This window comes from Pieris napi, chromosome 6 (assembly GCF_905475465.1).
Source record: "Pieris napi chromosome 6, ilPieNapi1.2, whole genome shotgun sequence".
Lineage (NCBI taxonomy): Eukaryota > Metazoa > Arthropoda > Insecta > Lepidoptera > Pieridae > Pieris > Pieris napi.
This window is the reverse complement of record NC_062239.1, coordinates 9,871,437-9,896,101: the sequence shown is the minus strand read 5'-3', so window position 1 is coordinate 9,896,101 and position 24,665 is coordinate 9,871,437. Positions and strand designations below refer to the sequence as shown.

Sequence of the window (24,665 nt, the reverse complement as noted above, 5' to 3'; positions counted from 1 at the left end):
TTGGAAAAGGACAAAGGCAACCTTTTATCCCGATCCCGATCCCGATCCCGTAATTATGCGAGTGATAGATAACGCAGGGTGCAGTTATGTATCGTATATGCCTACTAGATGAATTTTGGTATAGAGATAGATGGAACCTTGGGGAAAGACATAGACAGTCTGTCTGTTTCGTTTTCACGCCTAAACCGCTGAACCGATTTTGATGAATTTTGGTATAGAGATAGATGGAACCTTGGGAAAGGACATCTTTACTTTTTATCCCGATCCCGATCCCGGAATTATGCGGGTGAAAACGCGGGGTGCAGTTATGTATCGCATAATTCAAATACTCCTAGCCAGCTTTTAGAATACTTTCTGCCTGACATGTCCATCAGGCCCATCGGCCTATACACTATGAATGTGTGAGTGTGACGATGCATGGTGTGGTGTGGCGGGGCTGGCGGGCGCGGGCGCGCTGCGCGGCGCGGCGGCAAAGACGTGCGGGGGACGCGGATGGCTCGGTGGGAGGAGTGTAGATCACAAAGTATGCTTACCCGAACGGGCAGACACGTGAGGGCAGACGTCGTTGGCGGACGCATGCGATATCTACAATTTTGAGCTGCAACGTATTCGCTTTCTTTACGTTTTCATTGGTGTTTAGGGTTTCTTGGATAAGCATTTTGTGTTATTTACTTAGTTGTTTTGGTTGTTATTATTAGTTTAGCATAAGTTAGTAGTAGGTAGAATTATAGTTAATAGGTAAAATAAATACTTTAATTCATTTTTTAGGATAGGTATAAAATTGTAGTAGATTAGTAGGCAGGTTTTTTTAAGTTTTTTCACATTTAGTAAGTAGTTACGGTACCTAAGAAGGTCAGCATAGTTTTTATTGAGTATTAATAGGTAAGTAATGTTGTTTTGTGAATAAAATAGTTCCAGTAGTTTCGCATATAATTTTATCGATTCATTTTGTTTTTATTCCATGTGGATAGTATATTTTTTTTAACATTTAGTTTTAGTTTAGCAATTCGTTTTGTTTTTGTTTTATTTCATGTGTATAAGTACCTACCTTAAGTATAGTTTCGTACTCAGTACCTTTAACTAAATTTTTTTGTCAGCTAAAGAATTTTTTTTTGCATAAGTACTTACCTGTTTTTATTACTTTAGGTAGGTAACTGGTTAAGTAATATGCCTCGCAAGCGTAAATCTAATTTAGCGCGTAGCTCTAAAAGAGCTCGAACTGCGCAAGTAGCTAGATCCCAAGAATCTGAGGAGCAGACTCAGGCCCGGCAGATTTTAGATGCTGAGCGACACGCAACGCAAAGAGCTGCCGAGACCTATGAACAAACTCAGGCCCGGCATATTTTAGATGCTGAGCGACACGCAACGCAAAGAGCTGCCGAGACCTATGAACAAACTCAGGCCCGGCAGATTTTAGATGCTGAGCGACACGCAACGCAAAGAGCTGCCGAGACCTATGAACAGACTCAGGCCCGGCAGATTTTAGATGCTGAGCGACACGCAACGCAAAGAGCTGCCGAAACCTATGAACAGACTCAGGCCCGGCAGATTATAGATGCTGAGCGACACGCAACGCAAAGAGCTGCCGAGACCTATGAACAGACTCAGGCCCGGCAGATTTTAGATGCTGAGCGACACGCATCATTGATAGCTGCAGAGATGCCAGAAGAATCCCAAAGACGACGTGTGTTAAATGCTGAACGGCAGTCAGAAAGGAGAAATGCGTTTACAATGTATACATGGGGAGCATTCCACAATGCTGCTTTTGATTATGACCCATCGATTGAGTATAATAACCATCGATTACTTCTCATAGGTAGAATGGATAAAAAATGTATACATTGTGAAGCACTCAAGTGGAAAGAAGAAACTCCGGGTATGTGTTGTTCTGGTGGCAAGGATTCAATTCCAATACTTGGAGAACCAGAGGAACCATTGAAGTCTTTACTTTTAGGTGATAACAACGAATCGCGGCGTTTTTTAATCAAAATAAGGAAATATAATTCATGCTTTCAAATGACGTCATTTGGTGTAGAAAATGAGGTGGTTATGCCTGGGTTTTCATCTACTTTTACAATCCAAGGTCAAATCTATCATAGGATTGGTTCTTTGCTTCCTACAAATAATGAGCAACCAAAATTTTTACAGATTTATTTTATGGGAAATGAAAACGACGAGGTTGACCGCAGGTGTCAAAACATTTAATTAGTAGAAAAGGATATTGTCTTAAAGATTCAGAGAATGTTGCATGAACATAACCGCCTAATAAACACTTTCACAACAGCCTTAGAAAGAATGCCGGGAGATGATTATAAGTTGGTGATTCACCCAGATCGTACACCAAGTGGGGAACACGAAAGACGATATAATGCACCTTTAATAAATGAAGTCGCAGCCATGGTTTGTGGTGAACAGTTTGCTTCCCGTGATATAGTTTTACATGCCCGTGATAACACACTAACTAGGGTGCCGGATACACATAAATTTTACGATGCGTTACAATATCCGCTAATATTTAGCAAAGGGCAAGAAGGGTATCACTTTCAAATTCCACAAGTCGATCCTGTAACTGGCCTGCCCTTGCCTAACAAAAAGGTATCATGTATGGACTTTTATGCCTTTCATATCATGATTAGAGAAAATGATTTTAATATTATATCACGATGCAGGCAACTGGCCAATCAGTTTTATGTTGATATGTACGTTAAGGTAGAAAGTGAACGATTACGATACATAACATTAAATCAAACTAAATTAAGAGCAGAAAATTATATCCACCTTCAAGACGCAGTAGCGAATGACGCTAATCTAAATCCAAATGATATTGGTAGAATGATAATTTTACCGTCTTCATTTGTAAATAGTCCGAGGTACTTACACGAATATACTCAGGATGCGTTTGCTTATGTACGTACATATGGTCGCCCTGACTTATTCGTTACGTTTACTTGCAACCCAGCATGGCCGGAAATAGTAAATGAATTAATGCCGGGTCAAAGCGCGATTGATAGGCATGATGTAGTCGCAAGAGTTTTTAGGTTGAAAGTTAAAAAACTTATGTCTGTTATTTCCAAAGGCAGAATATTTGGAGAAGTGATCTGCTTTATGTACTCCATAGAGTGGCAGAAGCGTGGCCTACCACATGTCCACATATTATTGTGGTTAAAAGACAAGTTGAGACCCGATCAAATTGATAATATTATCAGCGCAGAAATACCCGATCCAAGCACTGACAAGACACTTCATGATATTATAGTTAAAAACATGATTCATGGTCCATGTGGACCTGAAAATCCTCAGTGCCCTTGCATGAAAGATGGAAAATGCACAAAGAAATTTCCTCGCAAATTACACAAAGACACTGTCCACAGTGAAAACGGATACCCACTCTATCGTAGAAGAGCACCAGCAGACGGAGGTCGAACGGCATCTGTGAAACTACGAAATGGGAGTTACGTCACTATTGATAATAGTTGGGTGGTCCCTTATTCCGCTATTCTATTAAAAATATTTAACGCCCATATAAATGTTGAGGCTTGCAGTTGAGTGCGCGCTATCAAATATATCTGCAAATATATTAACAAAGGCAGTGACCAAGCTATTTTCAATTTTAGGAGCACAGAGCTTGCAAATCGCGTAAATGAAGTACATACATATCAATCTGGTCGTTATGTTAGCAGCAACGAAGCCGTGTGGCGGTTATTAGGGTTCCCGTTGCACGAAAGGCACCCCACCGTTACACATCTAAGTGTACACTTAGAGAACGGTGAACGAGTTTATTTTACAGAAGATAATTTTCACGAGCGACTATCTACTCGACCAAAAACCACCCTTACAGCTTTTTTTGAACTTTGCATAAGAGATGAGTTTGCAAGAACTCTTATGTATGCTGAGGTACCGAGATATTACACATGGGACGCAACCAGAAAACCTTGGAAACGCCGAATTCAAGGAACTTCGGTTCAGAACTGGCCTGGTGTCAAATCTGGAGATGCCTTAGGACGGGTTTACACAGTCCATGTTACTAACATGGAATGTTTTTGTTTAAGGATGCTTCTACACCATGTGCGTGGGCCAACCTCTTTCAATGATCTCAAAAAATACAACAATCAAGAATTTTCAACATTTCGAGAGGCATGTGAGGCAAGAGGATTATTGGAGGATGACAATCATTGGAATATAACACTGGAAGAGGCTGCACAATGTAGATCAGCGGCCAAGGTGAGAATGCTTTTTGCTATACTAATAGCGACATGTGGGCTTTCAAACCCTCAACAACTGTGGGAAAGGTACAAAATTCAAATGGCCGACGATATTTTACACAGAGTACAACATCATAATCCAAACGTTACATACAATGATTTCATTTTTAATGAAGCCCTAACAAAGATAGAAGACCAAGTCATAACTATAACTGGGAAAGATTTGTCAGATTTTGGGTTGAGCAGGCCGCAAAGAACTGGGGAAGTTTGCAGTGATATAATAAGAGAATTGAGTTACGATGCTGCTTCTTTACAACAACAAATAACTGAGTCTGTTCCGCGTCTAAACCCAGAACAAAGATTAGTTTTTGAGAATGTTGTGCAAAAAATCGAAAGTGGCGAAGGTGGTTTATTCTTTTTGGATGCGCCAGGAGGCACGGGTAAAACATTTCTTTTAAATTTACTTTTAGCCCAAATTCGTAAAGATAAAGGAGTTGCTGTTGCTGTAGCTTCTTCTGGAATAGCAGCTACGTTACTTAATGGTGGCCGAACGGCACATTCAGTACTTAAACTGCCATTGAACTTAGCTCATGAGGAAATGCCAGTTTGTAACATTACTAAAAATAGTGACCGTGGACGAATGTTACAGCAATGTAAGCTGTTGGTTTGGGATGAATGTACCATGTCCCACAAAAGAGCGATAGAAGCACTAGATCGGACCATAAAAGATATTAAGAGTAACCAAAGTATCATGGGTGGTATGGTGGTACTTTTAGCTGGCGATTTTAGACAGACTCTGCCGGTAATTACTAGAGGCACGCCGGCAGATGAAATAAATGCATGTTTAAAAGCGTCTCCATTATGGGTGCATGTAAAAAATTTTTGTCTGACTACAAATATGCGAGTACAACTGCACAGTGATACACAATTGGTGCAATATGCGGATGCTCTTCTGAAAATCGGAGAAGACCGTATGGAAACAAATAGTGACGGAATGATTACATTGAATCGTGAATTTTGTAATGTTGTCTGTAACATGGATGACTTAAAGAACAACGTCTATCCCGATCTTGCAACCAATATGAAGAACAGACAATGGCTGTGCGAAAGGGCAATTTTAGCACCGACAAACGAAGTAGTGGGGCAGATCAACGAACAAATCATGTCAGATGTGGAAGGTGATTTTGTTGAGTATCTGTCCGTAGACAATGTCATGGACACTGAGCAAGTGACATCGTTCCCTGTAGAATTTCTTAACTCCTTAGAATTATCGGGGGTGCCTTCCCATAAGTTGAGGCTAAAAGTAGGTGTCCCGGTCCTGTTGATGCGAAATCTTGACGCACCAAGAATGTGTAATGGCACACGTCTACAAATTACACACCTGGGACGCAATATTGTGAGAGCAATAATTATGACAGGAACAGCAAAGGGAGAAGAAGTGTTAATTCCCCGTATTCCAATAATCCCTACCGATTTGCCATTCCAATTCAAAAGAGTACAATTTCCCCTGAAAGCAGCATTCGCTATGACGATAAACAAAGCTCAAGGACAGACACTCAAAGTAGCTGGTGTTCATTTAGAAAAAAACTGTTTCTCCCATGGGCAACTGTATGTGGCGTGCTCACGAGTATCGAGTCCACAAAACCTACATGTTTTGACCAAAGAAGGAAAAACAAAAAATGTCGTATACAAAAACGTATTAAACTAAGTTAAGTCAGGGATCAGGGTCAGGAAAAGTCTACCTATGTTAATCTCAATAATTCAATGTGCCGGCTTCATTAGAATCGTTTCATTATAGTTTCAGAGCCTATTCAGTCCAAACAAATTTACACGAAGTAGTAGTTCTACGCAGACGAAGTCGCGGGTAACAGCTAGTAAACAATAAACTACAAGCTCCCTCCTTATCTGTGAAAACCGCTGTGTGAGTTCGAAAAGTGAGTTCCAGAATCGCAAGGCTGTAGTGAAAATCCTTTACTTTTTAACTTACTTGGGATAAATATAAGTGAGGAAGTGAAATGTTTCCGACATTAGTACATTGTAGCCTCTCTTAGAATAACCATTAGCCATGGCCAGGCTGTGGGGAAATACTGAGCTGTCCCAAAAGCCCACAGCATAAAAAACCGTCTTCTTGCTGAGATCTGAAAGACAAATTTGAATTATATTTTTTCTAGATTATTCTTTAGTTGATAAACATGTTTTTATGTAAAACAAGCAATTAAATTTGATTACGATCAAAACATTTGAATATTGTTAATTTTGTCATGTCACGCATGAAATTGTTTTTAGCTTCCGCTTGACCACTTATCAAATGAAATAATCATAATGTTATTTCTGTATAGTAATAAATCAACACAACCTTTTTTAAAAGCGGGTATAAAATAGTACCTTTGTGAATACATGGCAAACGCACTTGGTGTTTAAACAGGAGGTACCTACTTTAGGCGTAATTGTTCTTCAAAATCTTACATTAACTGAAAGCTTTTTAATCTTATCTTATCTTAAATGTTTTGTATTGTTAGATGTATGTATGAACTACGGAATAGTAGCTGGTCATCCAAAACACAGTGATGTCCCAAGAGGACAGCGTCTGTATGATGAACTTGTGTAGTATGTATCATTTTGTGGCATATAAAACAATATATATGTAGAAAAACACTTTTTTAACGGATTTGAAGTTATGTTTTATTATAAATTGAGCCATTTCTGCCAAAACCCTCCATCTTTTAGTCGATACCAACTCCGGGGAAATAAATATATAACACAATTTTTTCTACAGCTGTGATACTTTTTGACATTCAACACCTTTTGTCTTCAGTCACCGTGACCACGCACGCTGTAAAGCACGCGAAACGTCGGTTAAATTTAAAATTATGTAAAATAATTGTAAATTTATAATAAAACATAACTTCAAAACCGTTAAAAAAGTTTTTTTCTATGTCTAAAAGTTATGTCAATAAAAGACAATACTATGTACAATATATAAATTTTTTCTAGCAACTATTAACCGTGAGTTCGTGCGTTTATGTGCGCAAAACACTTGCTCCTACGATGACAAAAAACATCGTGAGGCAAGTTTAAATCCCAAACATCATACATTAAAAATCACTAGTCTATGAAAGCATAAAATATTCAAAGAATTTAAGGCCAAGACATAGATTGTAGCGGCGGAACAATTTTTTATTGACTTCATATCTTACCAAATTTCTTATCGCTTAATATAGCTTTATATGCCGATTTGATAGGTATACTACGTCTGTAAACCCCTGTATCAGTCAAACGTTGTATAATCACTTGCAAAAGTGGCATTGATGAATCTGCAATTGTTGCATTCTTTGCTGCGCCGGGACCTGGAGATAAAAATATAATACGCTATTATTATTGTTTTATGTGAAGGGAGGAGTGATATCAGGTGAAGTCAGGGTCGATCGCCTACACGTTGGTCTTACCATATTAAGGCACGACCTTTATCAATGAAGACTATGCTGAAGAAGAAGAATGCGAACGAAGACAAAAGAGCAGATTCATTTAAAATTAAGGGCTAACATCAATAGGCTTGCAAGATGTCGGCGGTTAAGCGGCTTTTCTCTTAAAGGTCCCTAACCCATAACTGTATACTAGTCAACATTTATAACATCTGATTTTTAACTTTAAATACTCTTTGATGCTTTTAATTTTCCATAGAATTTACCAATTCGGTTTAGGGTTATTCAAGAAAATAACATGCCAGACTAGGAGTGAAAATAAGAAACGCGCAAATTATGAAATCCTCATGTCAAAATCCAATATATTTTGCAGTCTAAGGCCTAGTTAAGACATGGCGGGAACCACGCGGTTTGAAAATCACACGGGAACCGCGCGGATCTTATTTACTTAGGTGTTTATATAATCGTCCACGCATAATCGCGCGGTTACCGCCTCTCAACCGCCAGAAAATAGAATCATGCGGCACCCGCGCGGTTCAATTACTATGAACTCAGCGTTCATTAGCATTGCGGGCACCGCGCGATTAAGCACAAGAGCACGCGTGAGCTCGCTATCGCTTCGACACTGAGTTATTTATTGATGAAGTGGAGAGTCATTCTTCTGGTAATACGCTTGCTCTCATATGTGTTTCAGAGCTTGAAATATCTTCCCTGATTAGTTCAATGAGTTCATCAAAAGATTTTATTGACATTCTCAAATAGTCAAAAAAAATTATCTCAAACATTCTTAAATTGGGATATATACGTAGTGTTACAAATTTACCATGTGTCAGTCAATCCTCTCTGAATCTGCCTTTTCTTTATTTTCTGTATCAACCACAGACACGCTAGTTACTCTTTGACTTCCATCTTGAAACTGATCACTAACCGCCAATGTTTGAACAGTCGACATTTTTGCGGTTCAAACCGCACGATTTGACAATCGCGCGGTTTTCTCTGTGTCTGAAGGAGCACTAAAGGACGTATTTAAGAATGTCAATCAAACTTAAATCTAGTTTCAAGTTTGTATGAAATTTTATATATTTGACCGCGCTAAGACGGGTTTGTGACTCGAGATACGAATTAGAATGTGGACCTAAGTATGACTATGTAAGCATGGTTTTTGTCTATGGTTTGTAACACTCATAGTGTTATTGTTTTAAATTCTACGGTAATCCAAAACAGGGAATTCTTCTTGTAGACATCTTTATATTAAGCAACAAATTATCTTATCTATAACTATAATTAAGCTAATGTAAACAAAAAATTATTTAAAGGTCAGTTACTTTTTTGTATAAAATAATCTCAAAGCTGAAATAAAGTTAAATGTCATTGGAAGATATTTGTTTTAGTTTCCTTTTCGATGCTTTTTATACTTTAACCTTGTTTGAAACAAAATTATAGACAACAATGTTGATAGAGTAATTGCTTTAATCAATGTATAAAAGACAAACAATAATTATCCCGGAACATTATGAATGCAATAAGATTGTATGACAATTATAAGTATGAACCGGTTTTAAATACAAATATATACCTAACCATTAACATATAATTAAACATTACATTTATATTAAATTCTAGCGGAGAAAATAATATTGTTCTAATGAGTTGTCATATTCTGTTTTAACAATCAATACACAATCTGTGGCGGCATAATAAAATCAAGTTAATACTTGCCTTGTTTGTTACCATGGTTACCATGGTAACAAATAATAAAGTCCAATGATATTATAATATATACTAGCAAACTCGGCGAACTCCGTTTCGCCACCAGATGGCTTCGTTTTATGTAACATTTCGTTTGGTGATCCCGCTTTTCTGTTGAAATTTTTCTTTGCTATAAACCTCACGGAGCCCGAGACCTTTCCAACGAATGCAAAACCGTGGAAATCGGTTCGTGCGTTCTGGAGTTATAGCGTCAGGAAGGAAAACCCGACTTATTTTTATATAGTAGAAGATTAATAGTAAATTATTTAATTTTACTTCTCATTAACATTGCGACATTTATAAAACTATAAATACTTACGAAGACGACCTATGTTTTATTTATTTTGTTCAGAGATGAACAAAATAAATTACCATACAAATAATATGGAGTCTGCAATTAATATTAAGTGTATGCATTTAATGAATAATTAATCGTATGTGCAGAGTTTTATAAAATTTGTATCTTATGTTTATTCTATTTTCCGTGAAATAGATCTATTAATATATTTTGTCGATATCAAAAACAATACATACTATTATACCATATGTATTGTTTGAAATATAGCTAAAACTATATAATTTGTTGTAATAATAATGTCCTATTTATACTTATTTCAGTGAGTATCAAGCATTAAGTGCCGTTTTTAAAATAGTTTAAAAATACAATATTAAAATTATGTTTTTGAAGTGAAACTTCTTTATCGGGGTTGGAAAAAAATTTAGTGTAACATTTTTGCGTTACGCGTCACATTTTTCCGTTACGCGCCATCTTTTGAAGTGAAACTTCTTTATCGACGTATGGGAGAAATTTTGTAGCAGGTTACGCGCCATGTTGCTTTTTGAAGTCAAACTTCTTTATCGGCGTTGGAAAAAAATTTACACACATTTGTCACATTTTTCGGTTACGCGCCATCTTTTTCTTGTCCCTACCACGGTTGATCCGAAGAGATTCGAAGCCATTAGTAACAAAAATATATAATAACGATAACAATGATAGTAATACTAATAATTCTATTACAATTAATGAAATTCTGTAATAATCTTAGTACTACATAGTAGTACAGTAATAAGTTAAAATGAAATAATTGTATTTGTATTCATGTCAATGATAATAAAAGCCTTTTGTTAAACTTTATCTAATTTAACTTTATTTAACCAATTTCTGTAAAGTTGAATATAGTAGATCATTTTTCGAAAAATAAGGTCATAAAGAAGTTTCACTTCTTACGTGTGTACACGTAGTACACGCACACATTTTTTTTTCGTATTTTTTCAGGTATTCAGGTGTTTGCGTTTCAATTTTCAATTTTCTTTTGTTTGCTTCATGCTTTTGCACTTTATTTCTGTGGATTTAAAATGCCTTAACGATAATTGCCTTATCCACTATCAAATGACAATGTCGGTTAGATATTTAATTTGTAATATTCTTCTATCGTAACTAGTTACGAAACTCAGCTTAAATGACGGGATAATGCGCAATGGAAAAAAACTAGATATTATTTAGTAAATCATATTTACTACAATTCTAGCTCAGCTGCATTTTTATTTTGTGTAAATCTGGAATCTGAAAGGTCGATAAAAAGTCTCATAGTATATATAATATATATAGTACTAGCTGGCCTGGCGAACATCGTACCGCCTAACAGTCGATTCTTTATTTTTTTTAAATACTTATTCTGCTATTCGGGACACCGGTCTAGCTAAGATAAAAAAAGAAAGTTGATAAGACAACAAATACATTATGTCAAAAAATAAAAATTTACCTTCCCGGAACCCCTCCACTAACACTTGAACTTTATGCTATGGTATTAAAGTTCAAATTGACTTTTAAGTATTATTACGAATATTTTGTATGGGAATATAGAAAAGTGTTGTTTTTAGACTTTTTCACTCAATTTTTTTAAATTTTCTCTCTGTAAGAACCATCCTCGTACTTCAAAGAATATTATAAAAAAAGAACTGGCCAAATCGGTCAAGCCGTTTTCATGTCGTGACAACGGAAAACGGGTTTCATTTTTATATATATAGATGAGACTTAAGACTAATATAGTAGCAAAAACAATTATGTAGCATAATGCCCGAATATAATTAGTTATAAATGATCATATTATCAGCAATTACTCAGTGTGTCTGTTTCATATCTTCATAATAGTTCATTAAATCCAAGATCTTCCTCACTGTCTCGGGTTACACTTGTATTTGACGTTGATAGAGTATTATAAGAACTATATTCATCAATGGAAATCATTATAATATTTTGAGCATAGTTGTGAATCCAAAGACAATTTAATTATCTGTGTAAAAATTTGACGTTTGCTTGAATTTAATTATTTTCTTTTTTTTTGACGTGGGATTTTGACACTTGGAGAGGAAGCATACCGGAGTAGAGTAGTAGGTAGTAGCAATATCAAAAAATGTAAGAGTGTTACAATTTTCTTTTGTAATTAAAATTTTTAATATGTTTACATTTTTTGTTTCCGTGTGTACCATGATTTGATTTGCTAGTGTAATTTGATATCATAAAAGTATCACCCCAGAGACTGTTCGGTTATCAGGAATGAAATTTTTTTAAGTTTTTCTGTATAAACCTCAGAGTTCAAGTTATATGTTCTTAACTAACAAATAAAAAATAAGGCTTGATCGTAGGGGGTAGATGAAAATCAAGGGCTGCATGTATTTATGTATGCTGTATCATAAAAAAATAAAAACACAAAATTTTTTTGGGGTGGACATCCCTTATCACTTAGAGGTTTGTAATATAGATAGTAGCCGATTTTCAGACTTACTGAATATGCATAAAAAATTCATAAGAATCGGTCGAGGCGTTTCGGAGGAATATGGGAACGAACATTGTGACACGAGAATTTTAAATATATATAGATTAGATTATATTATACTTGTTAAAAAAATATGATGAGTGAATCAATTCATACTTATCAGATTCAAAAGTAATATTCGCAATAACTCAAGAAAGATTTCGTTATATTGCCAAGCGTTGACAAAGAATGTTAAGAGTAAAATTTCAACATTAGATGACGGTGCACAAAATTTAAAAACATAATCGTGCGTATTATAAAGCGTGGTTAGTACCGCGGTTTCAATAATATCCTTGTGAAAATAATAATAATCTTTATTAATTATCAGTTATATACTATTATAAATAAATAATTGTCTTACTTCTGTTTATGGAAAATGCTATTTTGTGTGAGACTGATGCCTGCTAATGGTAAGAGTACCTGTGTTACAGGTCATCAGGCCTCCACCACTTCGGATCGACAGAAGGTCTTATATAGTAGATAAAAATCTAGTGAGATTTGTGAGTGAATAATGGAACCCATGATAAAAAGCTTAATACTAACATTAAGGCCAAAAGTTTTCATGAAGCACTATGGGTAAATTAAATTTAATACGATTGAAAAAAGGGCAATCAAAACAGTTTACTAAAAAAGGTACTCACAGTGGGGCAGGAGTCCTGAGGGAACACCAATGTCGGGTTTAGGCTCGAAGCAGTTGACCGAAGCCAATGAGAGAGTCAGGATTAGCCACAGCATGTTAAACCTAAAAAAATATATTAAAGTAATATTTCAAATGACACAAACTCTTTGTCTACTTTTAAACGACAAGTCGTTCCATCAATTTATCGTGTATTTTATTATTACAGTTTTCGAGATAATTTTGGTGATGATAATTAAATATACCTACACTTTTATTATGCACAGTATGTAGGATTGAAGATGATACGAACAATTACCATTAAAATTCTGACTTCTGAATAAAGTGGTAGTAAAAATTAATTAAAATAAACCGAAAGTCATCCGTACATTCGCGGAAATTATTAAATATTTGTCTATTAATTGCCTAAATTGAAATTGACGATATAAAATTTGCATAAAATTTAATTTTTAAGTACAATATCCAAAAAATGTATTCAACTTAAACCTGGACATAATATGGTTAACATACGCACGTGTTACTATTGTGAATATCACTCAAAAACTAAATTATCTTATAAAAATCGATTCGTACTTTAGTACGTAGTAATAACGAATGCTGTCAAATTACATACAGTAATTGAATGCTTTGATTTTCTTCCTAGGCTTTCACGTAATTACGCAATTACACATTGACTATATATTCTGAAATCGAATTTAATTTCCAACACAAATATACAGTATTTAAAATATTCTTAACCGACATAGCAATAATAATAATTTATAATTGATAAACAGAAAATAAGATTTTAATTAAAACGTTCGTATATTATTTATATTAATAATGTGAGTAACTCCGTAATGATGATTAATATTGTAATTGTGTTAAGAGAAGTGGCTTGTGACTAGCATGTGACTCTCATCCCTGAGGTCGTAGGTTCGAAGCGTTGTACACCAATGGACTTTTCTATGTGCGTATATAACACTCGCTCGTACGGTGAAAAATATATCATGAGGTATCCGGCAAGTATTAGAAGTCCCAAAAAGGCGAATGTGTCAGGCACAGAAGGCTAATTACCTTCTTTAAGTCGTGTAGTTGGTGGTTTATAAATAAAGTATATGACCGCAAACGCATTTCTGCCTTTATTGATCAATCAAAATGGGGTAGACTATGCCTTCCAACTCTAAATAATATGGAGCGCCATTTAAGCCGAAAACAAGGGTTTTACGCTTCATGCGTTACTTCCAAAGGTTCTTAACCGCTGTCAAACTATATTTTCGTTGGACAATTTTAATAGTTCTCAAAAAAAATTCTTGAGATTTGAAGTTGAATACGGAAGTGTATATAATTTTGGTTATAATATATAAGGTATAAACTGAGGCGAATAAAAACAATTGAATGCTTCCCACACTTCATCTTTGAAAATGACGAGGTTCACAGTTTCTTGCTTTCGTATCTATGCATTAACTGTCGGCGCTTGAATAGCCATTGTTTAGGCGATATAATTATGAACTAGTAATATTTGATATAAATATGTAGATAACTATATAAGCTAACTAAGTGTTCTTACACCGGAAATAAGCGTTGTTCATTATACGTTAATACTTTGACCTTTGGTGAAACGAAATTGATTAATTTAATATAATAATAATGCTTTATTAAATTTAAATACATAAAATTTTGTTGGAGGTTTTGTGGTTTTTTAACTTTGTGCGTATGGAATGTGATTTGTATTTTTTGTGGAATAAGTCATGATGATAATTTTTTTAAAGTAATTTTATTTTATTGTAGAAGTTGGAACGGAACTCTAAGTATTTTTTGCGAACAGAGATAAACTTATCGTAAAAAAAGCCTAAATAATTTCAGATAATAAGTAAATTGAAGATTAAGTTGGCGAACCTAAAATAAATTTAAAAAAACGTGTATGTACTTATGTGTCTACACTCGTTAGAAGTTATAATTCTTTGGCGTTAGAAGATAAAAAATCTTTCAAAAATGTTATTCTACGTTTGTAGAAAAAACGTCACTACCAATAGAAAAAACTAAAATGTTGACTATAGCTAACTTCTGGATGTCGGTTTTTATGCCGGTGTGCCGGTGTGCCGCGCGCATTGTAAAAATTTACTCTCATCATTTTTCCCTAACGCACCAAAAGAAGTATAACTTCTTTTGAACATATGAATAAAGTTTTGTGTCTATTATATTGTTCATGGTTTATCATAGTGCGTTCATCATTACGATATGCGATAGACATTAGACATCTTCAGTTGGCCTTTGAAACCAAAATACTGTATTATAATATTCTGCATTATAATTTAAAACATACCAGAGGCCAGAAGGATGATTTGTATGTAAAACGAACCTTGGCTGTAATCTTCACATCCTGACGCGATAACTCTACATAATTTAAGTTCTTCGTGCAAAGTTTATTCGAATGACCGATGACGACGATACTTCGAAATTTCATCCATCTTTTTGTATGTATACGTATAATTATTATGACTGGTGGGACTTGAATTCGTGTAGGCTGTGATGTTTGTTATTTCGACTATTTTATTGTTCCCACGAGAACGTAAGTTCGTGCTCCTATTTCACCAAGCCTCCTGCTGATAGAGGACAATTTTTTTTTTAATTTAATGGTGCAGCTCCTTACAAACATTGTGTAAAAAAAAAAAACATGGCGAATAAAAAGAGTGGCGGAGAGTTTATTGCCAGTTCTTCTTTTCCGTTCTACGCCCTTGATTTCAGAACTGGCAGTAAATGTAAAATTAGAAGCATTTAAGGTTTATTTCTTTTTTGACGTTTATAAGTGTACATTGTGTTACCTATATGAATAAATGATTTTGATTTGATTACTAAAGTAACATACGATGTATTTATAAATAAATTAGTTAAGTCACGCGGTCGCTGTTTTAACTTAATCTAGAATCTAGATAACCGTGAATCACGTTTTAGTACCATTTTTACAGCAAATTAAAATCGCAAGGTGAATTAGTTTCCGTAATATTTTTCTCGCATGCAACTTTTATTAAAGAGCGCATAGTCGCGAACTCTAATAATGATTTTAAATTTTAGTAGAATAATGCGTGCGTACTTGTATGCTTATTACACATTCCTTTGGAGGATATTGTGACAAATTGACGTTTCGTTTGATTTTTACTTTCTTAGTGACTGCAATTGCTGTATAGCACTCGAAAGTCGAAACTATAAAAAAATACACCTATATTCTTCAGAAAGACCCTGGCACATCTCTTTCTACCTGTCCACTCTCACGCTTATTGAAGTAGACCTACCAACCCCAAGCACTGACACTGGCCTTATATATTCAACTAGATTATAATATTTTATTATATGAAAACACCTTGTTTTGTTTCATACCACTAAATTATCAAGGACACTAATTCGGCAGTGTGCTTTAGCTCGAATGTGCCGGCGAAATCCTCCGCCGTCTCTTGTAGTGCCTTTTGAAAACGGCACATATGATTCGCTGTATTACATTAGTTAACGAATATGAATCTTTTTATTGTCCGTTGAGTGAACTGACAAGAGTTCTATTATTTATTAGTGATTATAGTAGTTAGTATTTTTTTTTGTTATGTTATTCTTTAACTTTTTTTTCCCCAATTAATTTCTTGTTGTAGGTAGTTTTGTTTCGTGTGTGATGACAGAATTTTGTTTTTTGTAAATAAATTTATAATTTTTCTACCTAAAATGAATCTAAGGTATTTTTTATCCTACCTAGTTAGACCTACTTTATTTCAATATCAAACTAATTACACAGGTCATGCGATGTGTTTAATGACTTTATTTCTACACGATTGTAGATTTAAAAATATATATTTTTACAATAAGATTCAGTGTCAATGAATTAATAAGAGTGACGAGAAACAAAAAACATTATTCAATGATTTTTTACTGCTAATTTGTTACGGGGGATTGCAACTTTTTTAGGCACAACTTATAAACTAATTATTGTATACAGATTCCACAAAACCGTCAAATCACTGTTTAAGCTTAATAAAGAGCTTTGAAAAAGCATAGAAATTATACAACTAGTTAGTATCTATACCTTGTTAATGGCAGATTTATACACAGATTAAAAAATAAAATCTCTTCTCATTAATAATAGCCAAAAAATACGTTATTAAGGATATTTTTTTGACTGTGAAAATATAAAAATTGTTTTTCAAAATCCTAATCTCCTAATCCATTGTAATCCACAATTAATTGAATTACATAATTCAAATTAAAATATCTAGTAAATTTGGAGTGTAGCCTTTTATCAAAATAATGCTCAACATACTTTACTATAAAACTTACCTATGTATAATAATTCCAATTAAAACGTCACACTTAATTATTTATAATATATCTTACGATTACATCACAATTATTAAAAAAAAAATATACAGCATTAGATACGAGTGTTGTAACGAAAAGACGACGCAAGTTTAAGGACAAGGATACAGCAACGGTATGCGTATGCGCAGGTTGGCAGTATGCAACACAAAGATATATTTGTTATTATTATTTTTTTTAGTTAAGATGTACTGAATCGTTAATTAAAACATTAAAATAAAATATACAGTGTTCTTATTCGTTGAGCGAGAAAACCACCAGCTCTGGGGTCACCAATACTATCTACCAGGCGCCAATTTTAATTTTTAATAAGCGCCTGTGCACTTGAACCCCACGGCTCAAGAGTCTCCAAAGGGAACAAAATCGAAGTTGAAGGAAAGACTTATATTTGAGCCGTTTATTATTTTCCGCCGGCTCTGCAGCCGCCAGATTTTTTGCTTGACCGAGGGAGGTGAGACGGGACTAACAAGTAGCATTCCATCTTCCAATGGATCAACGACATCCCATCGGGCCGCTATACTATAGTCTCTAGTGATGCCAAATAACATTAATTACTATTAATGTTTTTTTTTTTCTGTTTTTTTTATCTATAAAAGATTAAATATAAAAAAATACATATTTAATGTATAGTAATTATTATACGCAATACGTGTTTGTGTGTCTATCTGCAATAGAGGAATAGATATTGTTTACGACACGTTTAAGTGTCTATTTAAAAAAAAACATTGTTTTACCTTTAATTACGCATCCTATTTATAGGATATACCGTAAATTATTTTAAAAACCGAGATCAATATTTCAATGGTTAAACGTCCTTTACTTTTGAATACTCATTTAATTTACTTACTATGACCGTTTACAATAATATCACAGGATATATCAAAACAATATTTAAATGAGCCTAATGTTTGGGATTGATTTGTTCCAGTTCAAACAATTTGTATGACTCAAAACTTAGCGATTGAAAAGATTCTTGCCAGTTCTTCTTGCCCGCTCTACGCCCTTGACTTGCGAACTGGTAGTATATGTAAATTTAGTATTAATTTAACTTCTTTTCTGACGGTCATAAGTGTACTTGTTTACCTATTTGAATAAAGTTATTTTGAGTTTGAATAAGTAAGTAGTACTAATTAAGATCTTTGAAGTCGGACCTGTCAAATTCCTTATACACAATCAATAACATTTGGTAAAATGTTTTGAAATCAATGTAACACACAAGCGAATGCTTTTAAAACCGATTATCATTGACCCAGGCATTTTACAAGGTTAAATATACGATTGATTATAAATTTTAACCGATTGAATATATAATAATTCCTTTTAGGCATTTGAATAAAAAAGGCTACTAATGATAACTGTAACACTAAATGATATTGTATACCTTATAGTTCATATTTATCACTGAAAGCACTATCTTGTACGACCTTAAATAAATATATTTAAAAAAAAGGCCACAAACTTTAAATTCAGAAATAAATATTATAAAATATTGTAATAATAATAATGTACGATCATAGTTTTAACCAAATTTCTTATTATACAACAACCAAACTACAGAATATAAAAGTAATACTTAATAACCTTAAAAATATTATTAAAAGGAGTCCCTTTAGGCAAGATAAAATATTATATTAACTTTTATTTATATTTAATTTCTTAATAAATTTAAATAAAAGTTACATAGCAAGGTCGTTGGTTATGTTATTTAATTAAATATGATTAAGAGACCATTTCAATTTTAATAATAAACATCTCATGAAGTTTATTATGAGAAAAAGTTGTGAATATTTAAAACTATTGTTGTCATGGATACCTACAGTTGCAAGCTCTGTTGATTTTCTCTTGCTTTGTCAGATATATTCGATTTCTTTGATAAAAATTTATGTGCTCTTAAATTATTGATTATTACTTAATACAGTATATATAAAATATTATCTTTTATTACTATTGCATACCGCTGTCCATCGCAATAATTCCCATAAATCCTTGATATGCTACGCTCTATGAATTACACATTTATATGAAACGTGAGTGCAGATGTATTATATAACTTCGATAATGATATTTTGAACATAATTTCATCTGTTCCGTCAAAATGTGAAATGTTTTAATTAAAAATACTATTTGAAAAAACTTTTCAATGCATGTTTTATTCTTAAATACTCTATGAAATTATTGAAAGTATCCATTTGGTACCGAATATAAGCTGTTAATTGAAGTTCAAATTAATAATTAATGATTCAAATTAAAAAAAAACTCATAATTAAATTATCAGCTGATGTTATTGTGCATTTTATTTCTAGTTTCTTGTGATTTCTGTACACAAATAAATCAAAATTATTCAGAGAACTAGACATTACAAAAAATATGATTATTCTCTATATATATCTCATGAAGTTCTTGCGACTTACTTAATTATTTTATTCCTTTTTTCTAATCAACAAGTCTTCTGCTAACCTAGGTGTTTGACACCCCACGAACAAACAGTTACATCCATTTTTAATTCACTAAAACTGTCACACTCGTAATATAATTTTGGACTTATGTATTACACAAGTGCAAAGCCGGCCCAGGGCTGTATAACTGGCTGAATTCACGTTTTTTGCGTTCAATTTTAAGATTGCGGATTTATACGATACTGAGAGTTTTTATGTACTCTTACTCTTAATATTTAACACGCTATTATTTCATCAATTGGCTTTGAAGTGTTAATTATGAGTCTCAAGAAAAGTAAAGCCTAACGTTTAGATTTTGTACTATTATTGTGTAAATGTAAGTAATTTTTTTTTAATATTTATGCAGATATTTTAAATATTAAACCACTATTATAGTAAAACTTACGAAGCCATACAGGACAAAGTACATTTCCCCTACCTTATACGGCATTACTACTTTTTAAAATAAATGTACATTTGATTTAAAAATTAACTTAAATTTAACTTAATGAAAAAGGCAGGCCCTTAATGCTGGCAGAATTTTTATTCTGTAACAAAAATATTGCACTTAGATCCTTCGTTCTAAGGGATCAAATTAAACTAGCTTAATATAAAATAAAAAACCTAAAACTTGTTTAGCCACTAAAATGCATCTAAGAATTTAAGGGCTAAGGCACACTGATTTTGAAAATCATGGCCTGGATCAGAAACGCATTTCAAACACTTTAAGTAGCATCTATTTCATATTTCGAGTTACACATTAAAAAATCATTTGGCAGATTTTTTCATTCCCGTCTTATCCAAACGGCTATAATGAATTCAAATATAGTCTTTGTGTTTGTCAAAACTTGCGATTTGAGAGTTGACAGTATCAAATAACAATATGTCAATGTCACACGCGTTCAAGTATGCTTTGGTTGGTAGCGATCAAGATAAATAATTACGTAAAAACAGAAAACCCGCTCTCGCTTGGCTCTACGCTCCCGCTATCAAAGAGGTCCCTTACTAAAGCGAAGGTCCTGTTTTGGATGCAGTATTTACTTTAAGGTCATTTACTCAAGCTGGTTTTGAGCGACCTTATAAAGTTTGCATTTTTTACAACTTAAATATTCTACGACATTAATGTTTGGTATTCACGTAGAAATAGGTGAACAGCCTTCTGTCCCTGACACCCGATCTTTAAGTTTCACTTCATTATCATGTCAGTCACAACCAAAAACAATCAAAATGAATGAAGAGTCTTATTTTTGTCAAATACCTTTTAAGGAAAAAATTACAGTATGTTATTGCAAGGAAAACTATTCATTGTTCTCACATAGAATTATGTTCTACAATTTTAAGTATGGCTATTCCAATTAATTAAACCTCGTGTCTTGTACTTGAAAAACTTGTATTGACAAGTAATATGTAATAATGTTATACCTCTGTAATTATATAAAATGATTAGGATGGAATATCAAGGTAAACAAGTGTGATCACCTCTGGCAAATTGTGACCACTTTTTCACCTCGTGTATGAAGGACTCCAATGGATACAATCCTTTGAGTTTCAAACGCATTTATATATTCATTTTATAATATAATATATCGAACCCTTTTGGAACTCTTACGCAAAGGCGTGATAAAAAAATCTGTTCATTATTATTTACAAATAAATCAAACATTTCCATAATATTCAACCCTAATCAGAACTATTTGGGCATATATTTACCTGTTGCATACATACAGCCATAAAAACTATATTGAACCAATCTATATACTGCATCCATTTTATATCTAGAATTAAAAACCTTATCATTATATAAGGCTCACAATTTAATAAGAATAACCTACACTGTCACCTTGGATATGATTCCATAACAACACAAGATCAATAGTCGCAGAAACTTGTCATATCCAATTGCAATTAAATAACATTAACATACAAAACGCCTCGATGCCCGTAAAATAAACAATGATATAATTTTAATACCATTTTCGTTGAGGAAAATTCTCTCCATCTTTACCGCGATATAAATACGTGATGTTACTTAAGAATCAGATATTAAAACATGGTACAACTGTGAACGAATTGACTAGAAATATTATAACTGAAAATCAAATATCATACTGTTTTGGAATTTATTTAAAATTCGCAACACGTATAACGTTGCCCAGAATGCGAATGGCGGGAAAATAAGTTAACGAAGAGAAGCTTCGTACATCAATCAATAGGTACACAGTTTTCTTATTATCTTTATCGTTCAGATAACATGTGTATATTCATTAATGGTATGTAGTTCTATTTATTTATTTAACAATTTTAATTAAATCATAACTTCAAAGTAAAGGAATAATTTACGAAAATTTTCAACATCAAATTCAAAATTCAAAATCATTTGTTAATTTAGGTAACACAATGTACACTTATGAACGTCAATAAATAAATACATATTAAATGCTTATAATGTTACATTCACTGCCAGTTCTCCAATCAAGGTCGTATAACGGAAGAGAAGAACTGGCAATAAACTCTTACTGTTTTTAATCGCCAAGTTTTTTGTTTGACAAAATGTTTGTAAGGAGCTGCAACCATTACACCACATTCCACATGACATGTTTATATAATTAACTATAATAATTTTAAAATAATATCTGTATCTAAACGAGAACAAAAAAAATATTTGTCCTCTATCAGCAGTAGGCATGGTGAAATTACTACGCAATTACATTCTCGTGGGAACAACACGCAAATGTTTAGATAGTAATAGATTTTGTGCTTTTGGCAACTTAAAGTATACCTGAAAAATAAACATCCCTGATTTTCTTTTTCCATATATGATTAAAAAAAATAATTCCGTACACGTCCAAGCATACCTTTTTAGATTAAATTAAGGTTCATAAATATGTAACTTTTAAGGTTGTTTACCCGATCAATGAAATATTACAATACTAAGTAGAGAGGGCAGGGCTGCTTACAAATACCTCTTAAAAGAGTTTCTTGGATTTTTACTTTATTTTATCTATAAAAATAAATAAAAAATCCAATGAAAAATTCTATATAACTAGTGAACTTTTAAGTAAGGTCGGTATAATTAACACTGTATCGAAAAACTTGAAGACGGCTGGACCAATTCGAGTAATTTTTATTTATTCCTTGAACTCTCAAAAAAATGATAAGCTTAGTTTTATTTAGTACTTAGGTTTTTATTCCGGAAACAGTCTCCACTGGGTAACAAAGCAAAATGTTCCATATGTAGCTTCTAAAAAGGAAAGTAAAGAAATCATATTAAGGCGAAAGGAAGTTCGCAGGTATATTAATAGATTTGTATTTCTATAATTGCAATTAGATCTGGCTGGCGCGATGAAGAATAACAATGTGATGAAACTGTCTTGCGGTAAAACGATAAGATACAGAGTCGACACCTATACTAAATTTAATGGTGATATTCGGACAGTCAAACAGCCCTGCGATTCTGTAACTCACTTTTCGAACTCACACAGCGGTTTTCGCATCGGCAGTCGCTCTCAAATCAGTCGTGAAGCAGTCATTTTATGATTTGGCATTCTGAAAAGGTGGGAGCTTGTAGTTTATTGTTTATCACGTATATACGTTAATAATATTATCTTACGTTTGGAAAATCTTTTTCTTTAAATCGTATAAAATGCAAGCAATTGAGTCACACTAAATAATTTCATTATCACTAGTACTATAGATTCTTATTACGTTATACGACACTAATCCGTGAGAAACAAATAATATTATTCATTTGATCAATCCTGCTTATAAAATGTATATAGTGTAATTCTATGCTTATACATGTAAGGCTTTAGTTTTGTGTAAATGCGCTTACTTTTTACTGGTTTTGTTTACAAATATATGCAGATAACACATTATGTTATATTCAACAGTAGATAAGCAATTATACATAAACAATAGGTATTATTAGCGAGTTGCATGATAATTGAAACAGTTAAAAGAACATCGTTTTACAATCAAGACGTGTTCTCGAATCGTGAAATAAATTTAAAATGTCGGAAAAAGTTGCTATAGTGACTGGAGCGAACAAAGGTATAGGCCTCGCTGTTGTAAAAGGCCTTTGTAAACGATTCAGGGGTGCAGTTTACTTAACGTCTAGAGATGAGGAAAGAGGTTTAAAAGCTGTTCAAACTCTTCAAGAATTAGGATTAACGCCCACATTCCACAAACTTGACGTAAGCGACGAATACAGTGTTAAAGAATTCTCAGATTTTATTAAAAATAAACATGGCGGCTTTGATGTTCTTATCAATAATGCGGCTATTCTTGAGTGGGAACAAGTATATCCATCGTACGAGGCCGCGAAACGTAATATTGATGTAAATTATCGCAGCTTACTGTTAATTGAGCAATACTTATATCCTCTGCTAAGAGATGGCGCTAGAGTCGTTAACGTTTCAAGTGCTTGTGGACATCTATCAAATTTAAAAAATAAAAAATGGTTGGATATCTTCACTCGTCAGGATTTCACTACAGAAGACATTAATAGATTTGTTGACGAATATTTAATAAGTGTGCGAAACGGAACGTTCAACCGAGACGATTTTGCTGATGGCGGAAAACATGCTGAACATCGTGTATCAAAGATCGCTGTTACTGCATTAACTATGGTACAACAGAGAAAATATCCTAACGTTTCTATTAATGCCGTACATCCAGGTCACGTGAAAACCGACATGGCCTTTGGTAAAGGCGACATCGAACCGGATGATGCAGCCAAAACAATTCTGTATCTTATTTTTGATGCTTCACCCAATCTTAAAGGAACCTTTATGTGGTATAATAGAAAGCTAGTTGATTGGTTTGACATTGAAGGGGATTATTATTACCAACACAGCGAATAGGATCTATATATTGTATAAATAATATATAAACACTTAATAATATAATGAATAATCAATATAATTTTCTATTATAAGGTTCATACATTGGTTGGTTTTTTTATTAGACTATTTATTATTAAGACAATAAAAATGGGTACCGAGCATACCTCATAGCATGCTCATTAATAATAAGTATGTATAGACATTATGCAGGACTCATATGGT

The 24,665-nt window shown here is 33.4% G+C and overlaps 2 protein-coding genes across 4 annotated transcripts in view; one reads left to right on the top strand and one right to left on the bottom strand.

The window, feature by feature from the left end:
- LOC125050133 (phospholipase A1-like) overlaps nucleotides 1-19,740 on the bottom strand; it is a 35,821-nt gene extending 16,081 nt beyond the window's left edge. The window contains exons 1-4 of one of the 3 annotated variants that reach the window (XM_047649756.1): nucleotides 19,576-19,740; nucleotides 12,831-12,931; nucleotides 7,400-7,549; nucleotides 6,190-6,340 (exon numbers count right to left, since the gene is read on the bottom strand). In XM_047649756.1, coding sequence (XP_047505712.1) covers nucleotides 6,190-6,340; nucleotides 7,400-7,549; nucleotides 12,831-12,924 — 395 coding nt within the window. In that variant the 5' untranslated portion in view covers nucleotides 12,925-12,931; nucleotides 19,576-19,740. Of the gene's footprint in view, nucleotides 1-6,189; nucleotides 6,341-7,399; nucleotides 7,550-12,830; nucleotides 12,932-15,167; nucleotides 15,202-17,125; nucleotides 17,263-19,575 lie in introns of those variants that run through there. The other 2 variants (XM_047649755.1, XM_047649757.1) reach the window with 2 other exon arrangements.
- Nucleotides 19,741-23,535: 3,795 nt separating this feature from the next.
- LOC125050134 (carbonyl reductase [NADPH] 1-like) lies at nucleotides 23,536-24,548 on the top strand. Its single transcript, XM_047649759.1, has one exon. It carries the CDS (start codon nucleotides 23,610-23,612, stop codon nucleotides 24,459-24,461), a length of 852 nt encoding a protein of 283 aa, XP_047505715.1. The 5' UTR covers nucleotides 23,536-23,609; the 3' UTR covers nucleotides 24,462-24,548.
- The last annotated feature ends 117 nt before the right edge of the window (nucleotides 24,549-24,665 follow it).

Excerpts from the sequence above, each read along its gene's own strand:
- LOC125050134 (XM_047649759.1), top strand. The coding sequence starts at position 23,610 with ATGTCGGAAAAAGTTGCTATAGTGACTGGAGCGAACAAAGGTATAGGC.